This window comes from Mytilus galloprovincialis, chromosome 10 (genome assembly GCF_965363235.1).
Source record: "Mytilus galloprovincialis chromosome 10, xbMytGall1.hap1.1, whole genome shotgun sequence".
NCBI lineage: Eukaryota > Metazoa > Mollusca > Bivalvia > Mytilida > Mytilidae > Mytilus > Mytilus galloprovincialis.
The window spans coordinates 6,325,402-6,335,785 of NC_134847.1; the positions used below are offsets into that span (position 1 = coordinate 6,325,402).

Consider the following 10,384-nt stretch of genomic DNA (forward strand, 5'->3'; position numbering starts at 1 on the left):
TACTACTAAACCACTTGAAAAATTTTGTGCGTACTTCTGTATCCCCCCTATCTCTTTCCAAACAAAACGATTAAATATTACACCTTTTTTACAACAGTTGACCTCTCTCCCTCTCTCTTTGCCCTGGCTTTTTATTGGGCAAGGGCATCATTTTAGAGCTTTATTTGCAGTATCTCTTTTTCGTTGTTTAATTGATGTCTTAATAAAGTTTACCTCATATGTCTTATTAGGAGTATGGTCAATACCGAAAGCCACTACCTGACGCCAACAAAATTTGTTTCTTCTTGTACAAAATTAATTCAAAAGTAAAATAATAGCATGGAATTAGGGTGCTTCCATGATTTTTTCCCCATTTTTATGTCCAATTTTGATCCCGTTCATTAGATATGTAAGGGTTTACTAAGTAATTAATAAATAAATAATTCAGTAGTTTATTATTATAGAAGAAGGATAGATTAAGATGTTACACTTCTTGACAAAGGAGACACATGTACTTTCTTTCCTGAAATAGGTATATAGCTATAAAAGAGGGGCGCAATATACCAGAGGGACAGTTAAACATATAACCTTTAATGGAAATCAGCAATAGCTTTAATCTTTTGTGAAATAGGGGAGATGTATTGAACTCTGTCAAACAAGACAAAAATGAGAAATTATAATAAACTAAATAGTATTTCGGGTCTTTTTAAAAAAGTACCAAATACTTTATTATCAATTGACCTCAATGACAATTTCTTTAGAACTTTTAGCTTTTATGGAAATTATAAATTGATAACAATAACTACTAGTTAGACTGCAAACAGAGAAACTGATTTACAAAGGTTTAAAATCTTCGTATCGTTTTATTGGGTTTTTTTTATTATCGATTGAATATGCTCTCAATCAGATAACTTGTATGATGGAAAAATGAATTATTCACTTTACCTTATATCCTAAATATTCCAATTTAAGTACAAAAAGAAAAGGAATATGAGCGTGGCATATTTTTCAATGCTCCTTTGCGCAGTTATGTATTTTTATACAGGAATCTTTTTGACACGTTATTAAAACCTTCACATATAAGTTAATATTTACAAAGGTTAGATACTTTGCACATTCCTGTTATTCGAAACGAAATAATAGGATTTTTATATTCTAAAGTGAGACTTTTTTTTAAATAATTGATTTAATATCAATTTTATAAACTTATTTTGTAGGAGCATGTTTTGTTTATGTATTATCACAAAAATGTCTGCATTATTAAAATACTGCGTGCTTGTTTAATTTTAGGCTGTTGGTCGATTAGGAGGTCAGACAATGAACCATGAGTGTCAACAGCTAAAGGCAAAAATCCTAGATCAGTCAAATCAGGAAATATTTTTGGAAATCAAATTGGCACTTTCAGAGCTGAAAGAAATGAGAAAAACAATCGACTGTTTGGAGACTGATCACACAAAAGTAACGGAAAATATAACAAAGTTACAAAATTCAAACCTTATTCTACAGACAGACTACTCAAAAGTCAAAGAAACCCTACAGAATGTAAAAGCTTCAAACAGTATTTTAGAAGCTAAGCACTCAAAAGTTTTAGAGGAAGTAGATATTTTAAAAGACACTGTACCATGGAACATCAAAGGTATGTTTTATTTATTCAGAGATTATTGTTAAAACATATCAATTTCTCGAAAAGATAAGGTCAAGGACAACTGGCATATATGAAAAGGATGTCTAGGTCATAAAGACATACATTATGTCATATTAAAATTGAACCGACTAGCTTTGCCATTTGAAATATTTAGCTTTACGCCGATTATTAGCACCGTGACTACTAGATTAACACATATAAGCTCCCTTAAGCATGTTAAGTGACATTCCTGGCTGAAAGGACATCAATGTTTTAAAGGTTAAATTAAAAATGTGTTGATTGAATACATTGTTTTACTAAAGTTCCGTCTCAAAAAGGAAATTATGTAACAGTTATTAAGTTTCTATCAGTTCCCCGTGATTAAAATGTACATTTTTTGTATGCCTCGACTTAGGTTATAGGTGCATGCAGAAATGAAACAAAAGTGGTTAACATAACATTAATTTTAAATTAGAGTGCATTAAACATCTGTAATTTAATAAAAAGGCGATTTGTTTTAGTTCAAAGTCATCTTCGCTAACCAAGGATTACGATACACTCCTATCCTATTCAGGCAAAGAAGAGTGGAATTGATCGTAACCCTTGGCTAACGAAGATGGGTTAAAGTCTAAACTTAAATTTTAGATATTCAATTGGCAATACTTTTCGAATAAAAAAACTTATATTCTTGGAAGTGGTGGGATAAAAGTGTTTTAATAACATGGTAAAGACAAAGAACAGCCTCGGTCATGGCATATCTATATTCGCTTCAGATTATTCCCTTAAGTTTCTTTTTAGAATCGAAATAATTCATGCAAATCGTAGATTTGTTATCATTGGGCCGGTACATTTGTTTATGTTGTCACTCGATAACACTGTGCATAACATTCGAATATAACAACTAAACCAAGTAAAAATCTTCAACAAATCCCTTTCATGAAATATAAAATAAACTTTCTATACTCATGACAATTTAAAGCTTCAAGACACACGTCAACTATATGTGTAATGGTTACATTTAGAATCACTAAACCAATGTGTTATGTATCACCTTACTTATATCAAAATATTATATATGATTAATCATTCAATCATTAGATCATCATAAAACACATATAAAATGTAAAAGCATCTTGAATTATTACTGTGAATTCAGTTTCATTGTAAGTCATTAACCTTCTGTCTTTACTGTTGAGATATTTAGAAACTCTTTGTCTTGTGTCCGTTAACAACTGTAAATATCTAAATGTCATGATTTATTGATTCACAATCAGTTGAATCATTAGGTCAATTCTCGAATACTTTATAAATTAAAGGTAAAGAATATGGTATTTAATTGTCAATGTGACAACTTTCAACCAGAGACAAAATGCCGTAGAAGTTAGCAACTGAAAGTCACCGAACAGCCTTTAAAAAAATAGCAAAATCTCAGCAACAAATTAAGCTATAAAAGACAAAAAATGTAACAATATTCATCAAAGGTACCAGACTTATAATCTTATACGCCATACGCACGTTTTGTCTACATAAAGCTCATCATTGACGCTCAGATTAAAGTAAATAGAAAGTCAAACAAGTACAAAATTGACCAATAATTCCACTCAAAAATGTGTCAAATACGGCTACGGTTATCTATTCCTGGGTAAAGAAATCCTTAGTATTTCGAATAATTCATACTTTGGCAAACAGTAAATTTATTAAAAATAAAAGTGTCCACACCGAATTTCTGACTACTGGGCTGGGGATACCCTCGGGTACGAAGCTTCCACCAGCAGTGGCATCGACCCAGTGGTGTAAATAGTTACTAATATCAAAGGTACCGGGCTTATAATTTAATACGTTATACGCGCGTCACCGAACGGCCTTTACAAATTAGCAAAATCTCAGCAAAATCTCAGCAACAAATCAAGCTATAAAAGACACAAATGTAACAAAATATTTATCAAAGGTACCAGACTTATAATCTTATACGCCATACGCGCGTTTCGTCTACATAAGACTCATCAGTGACGCTCAGATCAAAATGATTAGGAAGCCAAACAAGTACAAAGCTGAAGGGCATGGATGATTCTAAATTCCAAAAAAAATGTGTCAAATACGGCTAATGTTATATTCCTGGGACTAGATAATCCTTACAAAAGAATGTATAGCTACAAACACAGACCAATAAATAGCAGGCAAGTTTCTGAATTAAAACAGCTAGCACTTACTGAATGGGGCGGTGTTAAAGATGTTTGTGGAAGCCAAACCCTCCCCTAACCCTGAACATTGACGTAACACTCTAATATAAGAACACAATTTAACATTAGTTGATAGAGGCTAGACTCATGAGATAAACACAAAGTAGACAAATGAAAGCAACAAAAAAGGATTTAAGACAGAAATTAGCTAATAAAAAATACACGAGTTACTGAAAATGAGTTTAAAGTTAACAATAACTAATAGTAACATGTTTCTATGTCTAAAATATTGATCAATAAAGAGACAAAATGTAAATTAGTCATATCAGTCATTATCTTGTACAACTTGTATAACTTTATTTTATAGATATATATAGCATTACATTAAATGCAGTTTGACACTGATATCAAAGTCTTTCGACACACTATCATCTCATGATCAGTTTGTATACGAATAAATTCCAAATGACGACATTTTCTTGATGATATGCTTTATAATACTGTTGATTCATTATTATTCGTTGAATACAAAATTTCGGAGGTGAACCACGAATTCAAATATTAAACGAATTACCAATTTTCACAAGATTTTGTATGCAGAGACCACAAAATAAAAAATCCAAGAACGTGCCAGTTTTACTCAATCCACGAAAATTGATACTCTCGAAAATAAATGAATCCACAGTATTAGATTAGATTTAAAAAAAGAAAAGCTGGTAAGAACATCTTAATTACATTTTGATTCGTATTTATAGTTTCAAACTTGATTCAAATTAATCTAGATAACACTGAATATTCAAGGAATTTTCTTTTAAGAGCAAGTTAAAGAGGAATTAGAAATATGGGAAGAAGATGACAAAATGTTTATAAAAACCAATGGAGCCAAAAACGTGTTAAAACGTATCAACGAAAATGATTGTGTTGTTGTCACTGGAAGTTCTGGTACTGGAAAATCATCATTAATGCGTCACGTTGCTTTAATTTTGAAAAAGGAAGGCTACGATATATTGCCAGTATCAAACCCTAAAGAAATAATCAAGTGGTACAATCCAAGTAAAAAGATCTTATTTGTTGTGGATGATTTTTGTGGGACATGTACTTTAAGTCCAATGAGATTTGAAAACTGGAAAATTCTGATGGAAAAAATTAAAGCAATAGTAGAAAAGAAACCAATCAAATTAATCATATCTTGCCGACTGCAGGTGTTTAAAGATATAAAAGTGAAATGTTTATCATTTTTTCAGTCTTGTGAATGTAATATTTTGTCTGAAGATATGCGTTTGTCGAAAACTGAAAAAAAAGCAATTGCTGAATTATATCTGAAAAGAAAGGCTTCTAAAATCAATGAATTTTATGACATGTTCGATTGTTTTCCTCTTTTGTGTAAATTGTACAGCAAGAACACAAAATTGAGTATTGTTGATTTCTTTATGAATCCATTCTCCGTTTACAAGGAGGAGATAAATAAACTACAGATAGAGGAAGCCAATGGCAAATACTGTGCACTTGCTTTATGTGTTATGTTTAATAATCACTTGGAAGAACAATGGTTTACGGAAGATGTAAGTAAAGATATTAAAACGACTATAAAGAACACATACGAAGCCTGTAAAGTGGCCAAAGGAACATCACGATTGGTTATTCTTGACGAACTTGATTCATTAACACATTCTTATATCAGGAAGGATGGTACAATATTTAAAACTATTCATGACAAGCTGTTTGACTTCTTGACTATATACTTTGGCAATGCTATGATGCATTGTTTGATTAACAATGCTTCGAGTCGTTTTATAAGAGAAAGATTTGTGTTTGAAAAAAGAAGCAAGATTGACGATTTTACAATTATTGTACCAGAAAGAGATCAGCAATTATATATAAAGAGGATGATAAATGACTTGTCGAAAGGGAAAGTAGAAGATGTGTTCTGTAATACCAATATGGGCATTGCAATATTTAGAAAACGTTTCCTGTTACATCTAAAGAGCTTAGAATTATCAAAGCAAAAAGAATTGGCTAATTCGTATGATATTGATGACAGTAGTACTCCATTGATACAGTGTTGTTTTGATGGAGATATTGATATGGTTAAATGGTGTTTACAGCATTGTTACAGTAATGTAAACCACTGCAGTAATGATACAACATCCGCTTTGTACATTGCTTGTCAGGATGGACACTCTGAAATAGTCAAGATATTAATAAACAATAAGGCAGACATAAATAAGTGTATAGATACTGGAGAATCACCCCTCTGGATTGCTTCTCACCAAGGATACATTGAATTAGTTCAGGTATTAATAGAAAATAAGGCAGACATTAATAAATGTTCTATCGAAGGAGGATCGCCTCTGTACATTGCATGTCAAAATGGACACGTTGAAGTAGTGCAGATGTTGATTAACAATAATGCAGACATTTATAAATGTAAAGATACTGGAGAATCGCCACTGAATATTTCCTGTAATCAAGGACATATTACAGTAGTTCAGAAATTAATTAACAACAAGGCAGACATTAATAAATGTAATAAAGAAGAAGAATCCCCTCTGTACATATCTTGTTGTAAAGGATTTATTGAAATAGCACAGTTGTTAATTGACAACAAGGCAGAAATTAATAAGTGTAATGAAATTGGAGACTCACCTCTATACATTGCTTGTTTCTTAGGATATACTGACATAGTTCAGATGTTGATGTACAATAAGGCGGACATCAATACTAGTACAGATATTAGCGAATCACCCTTTTTCATTGCTTGTTATGAAGGATATTCTGACATAGTTAAGATACTAATTAACGATGTGGCAGACATCAATAAGTGTGATGATGAAGAAATAGTACCTCTATATATTGCATGTCATAAAGGATATACTGAAATAGTTCAGTTGTTAATAAACAATAAGGCAGACATAAATAAGTGTAGAGATTCAGGAGAATCACCGCTGTACGTTGCCTGTCAGGAAGGACACAATAAAATAGTTCAGATGTTAATTAACAATAAGGCAGACATTAATAAGTGTAGAGATTCAGGAGAATCACCACTGTACGTTGCCTGTCAGAAAGGATACAATAAAATAGTGGAGGTGTTAATTAACAATAATGCAGATATTTTAAAGTATAATGCTGAAGGTATATCACCGTTGTCAATTGCTTCTGAAAGAGGACATGCTGGAATAGTTCAATTATTAATATGCAATATGGGAGACGTCAATAAGTGTGGTAACAAAGGATTCTCACCTTTATTCATTGCTTGCCAGGAAGGACACTCAGAAGTTGTTCAGATCTTAATAAATAATAACGCAGACATTAATAAGTGTGATGATATTGGACAATCACCTCTGCTCATCAGTTGTTGGGAAGGACATATAGATGTTGTTCATATATTAATAGTCAATAAGGCAGACATTAAGAAGTGTAGAGACACTGGAGAAACACCTTTATACGCTGCTTGTCAAGGAGGACATATTCAAGTAGTTCAGACTTTGATCGACAATAAGGCAGACACCAATAAGTGTTGCAATGTAGAAGCCTCACCTCACAGTCATAAGGGTATAACCTCTGAAGAATCACCTCTGTCCATTGCATGTTGGTATGGACATACCGAAGTTGCTTTGCTTTTAATAAACAATGGGGCAGATATTAATCAATGCAATTATAACGACTTATCACCATTGTACGTCGCTTGTCTGGTAGAAAATTTGGAACTTGTTAAAATGTTGATAAACAATAAGACAGACATTTATAAATTTAGTAATAAAGAGGTTTCACCTATTCACACCACCTGTCAGGAAAGACATACTGACGTAGTTCAAATATCAATAAACAAACACACAAATCAGATGGACATGTATAAGTGTTCTGATACTGCATACTCACCTCTGTTCGTTGCCAGTGAAGAAGGGCATATTGAAGTAATTCAGATGATTTACAATAAGGCAGACATTAATAAGTGCTGCAAGACTGGAGAATCACCTCTGCACGTTGCTTGTTTTAATGGAAATATGGAAATAGTCAAATTATTAATAAACAATAAAGCAGACATGAACAAATGTAACGGTGAGGAAGCCTCACCTCTGTTCATTGCGTGTCAGGAAGGACAAACAGAAGTAGTTAGGTTATTAGTGAAAACCAAAGCAGATGTTAACAAATGTAGCAATGAAGAGGTGTCACCTCTTTACATTGCTTGTCAGGAAGGACATACTGAAGTAGTTGAGTTATTAGTGAAAAACAAGGCAGATATTAACAAGTGTAGACTATCTGGAGAATCATCTTTTTACATTGCTTGTCTTAATGGACACATGGAAATAATTAAATCGTTAATAAACAAGAAGGCAGATATAAACAAATGTGACTATGAGCAGGTTTCACCTCTGTACATGGCTTGTCAGGAAGGACAAAAAGAAGTAGTTCAGTTATTAGTGAAAAACAAGGCAGATATTAACAAGTGTACACTATCTGGAGAATCACCTTTGTACGTTGCTTGTTTAAATGGACACATAGAAATAATTGAATTATTAATAAACAAGAAAGCAGATATTAACAAATGTGTTTATGATGGGATGTCACCTCTGTACATTGCTTGTCAGAAAGGACAAACAGAAGTAGTCAAGTTATTAATAGAAAATGAGGCAGATATTAATAAATGTGGAGGATCTGGAGAATCACCTTTGTACATTGCTTGTTTAAATGGACACTTGGAAATAATTAAAACATTAATAAACAAGAAAGTAGATATTAACAAATGTGATTATGAGGAGGTGTCACCTCTGTACATGGCTTGTCAGGAAGGACAAACGGAAGTAGTCAAGTTATTAATAGACAACGAAGCAGATATCAATAAGTGCAGTGAGGCTGGACAATCACCTTTGCACATTGCTTGTTATAATGGACACACGGACATAGTTACTTTGTTAATTAACAATAAAGCAGACATTTACAAATGTGATAATTTTGAGGAGTCACCTCTGTCAATTGCCTGTCAGGAAGGACATACAGAAATAGTTAGGATTTTGATGACACTAATGAGTATACAGGTACTGGTGAAGCATCGGTGTTATTTCCCAGTAAAAAAGGACATACTGCAATGGCAAGACTTTGATTCAGATGTTCAGAGTTTAGATGCTTAAAGACAATAAAGCAGACATAAATAAATGTAGATATATCAGTGAATAGTATCTGTTCGTTGCTTGTGAACTACATTATTTAGCAATAGGCTATGTACTAATAAACACCAAAGCAGAGATTAACAACTGTAAACGAAGTGGACAAATCTGCCATTTATACGTGTTACTATTATTTGTTTGAATCTAAAAAATAGAAAAATATATGTTTTGATTGAATTTTAAACATGTTCAACATGTTTCAAGAAGCTAGAAATTCTTGCTCTGGACCGGTGTAAAGTGAAGCGAGCTTAACAAGTTTTGTGAAATTGCACTTTTTAAATACAGCTGATTCACAATCGCGCCTCATTTTTGCAGGATATTTAATATTCATAGATATTGTGTACCCTTCTAGTTCCAAGTTATGATCTCTAATGTGCATTTCATATAATCACAAGTTGCACTATACATACAGTCAGATAGCGGCTGAGACAGAAAAGAGATTTGTAGCCAATTTGAGGCCTCTGAGGCAAAACAGGTCATAAAACAGATATTTTACCGGTACAAGCTGTGACTTTATAATAATAAATGTCTTTTGTATAGAAAACTTAAGCCTTACTTTGGAAGTTATGCAAAAGACAGATTTCAACAGTCATTTATAAATCACACTGGTAACTTCATTTATACAAAACAAATGGATTAGTTTAAACACTTATTGCTCATATTATAGCAAAATTATCTTAGATATATGGTTGTAGATGATAAGATTGTGATCAAATTTCTAAACTGACATAAAGAGAATTACTAAAACACCGAATTCCAAGGCAAATATTAAAAGGGTAAATCCATAAAAACTGAGAAAAGAAAACTCAATTAATCAACGGAACAAGATATTCAATTTAGGTAAAAATTACGAACTTCTGAAGATACATGGGCAACAAGTAAGGTATTGACTGGAGTCAGTGGCAGTGTTTGATACAACTTTATTCAATTTTAAATATTTTAATGATTAAGTATTAAACTTTACATTTATGGTTAGTGGAGCGGCGGAGAGGACAATTTTAGAAATTTAAATTACCTAAATACCTCATTGGATTTTAATAGCTCATTGGAAAGCTGAAATCGTGTAGTTTTTTCAAAATATGTGTCGTAAATATAAAATCTGGTACAATTATACCGAAAATCAGGTTAAAGGTGTCAGACCACCAATTAAAGTCTCTATCTCTCCAACAAAATTTTGCAATTTTCATAGCTTTCTAAATTTTTTATCTTAAGTTTAACCTCTTACAAACCAGGTATGTCCTGAATCGTACAGATATCACCTTTTTCATGCCATTTTTCAACATACCTTTAAAGCCATATAAGAAAGAAGAGACCTTCCGAACTGATTTACCACTAAAAATAACCCCTGGTTTTCTTGAAATCTTCAATTAGTATACTATGGAGCACATTAATCCTCAAATTTTAATGTCAACTCATAGACAAGTAAATTTTGGCTG

At 32.3% G+C, this 10,384-nt stretch overlaps 1 protein-coding gene across 1 annotated transcript in view; it reads left to right on the forward strand.

The window, feature by feature from the left end:
• Positions 1 to 9,480, forward strand: part of LOC143049734 (uncharacterized) — a 31,521-nt gene extending 22,041 nt beyond the window's left edge. The window contains exons 4-5 of the mRNA XM_076223427.1: positions 1,270 to 1,615; positions 4,600 to 9,480. Of these exons, the coding sequence (XP_076079542.1) occupies positions 1,270 to 1,615; positions 4,600 to 8,912 (4,659 nt within the window). The 3' untranslated portion in view covers positions 8,913 to 9,480. The remainder of the gene's footprint in view (positions 1 to 1,269; positions 1,616 to 4,599) is intronic.
• Positions 9,481 to 10,384: the final 904 nt, after the last annotated feature.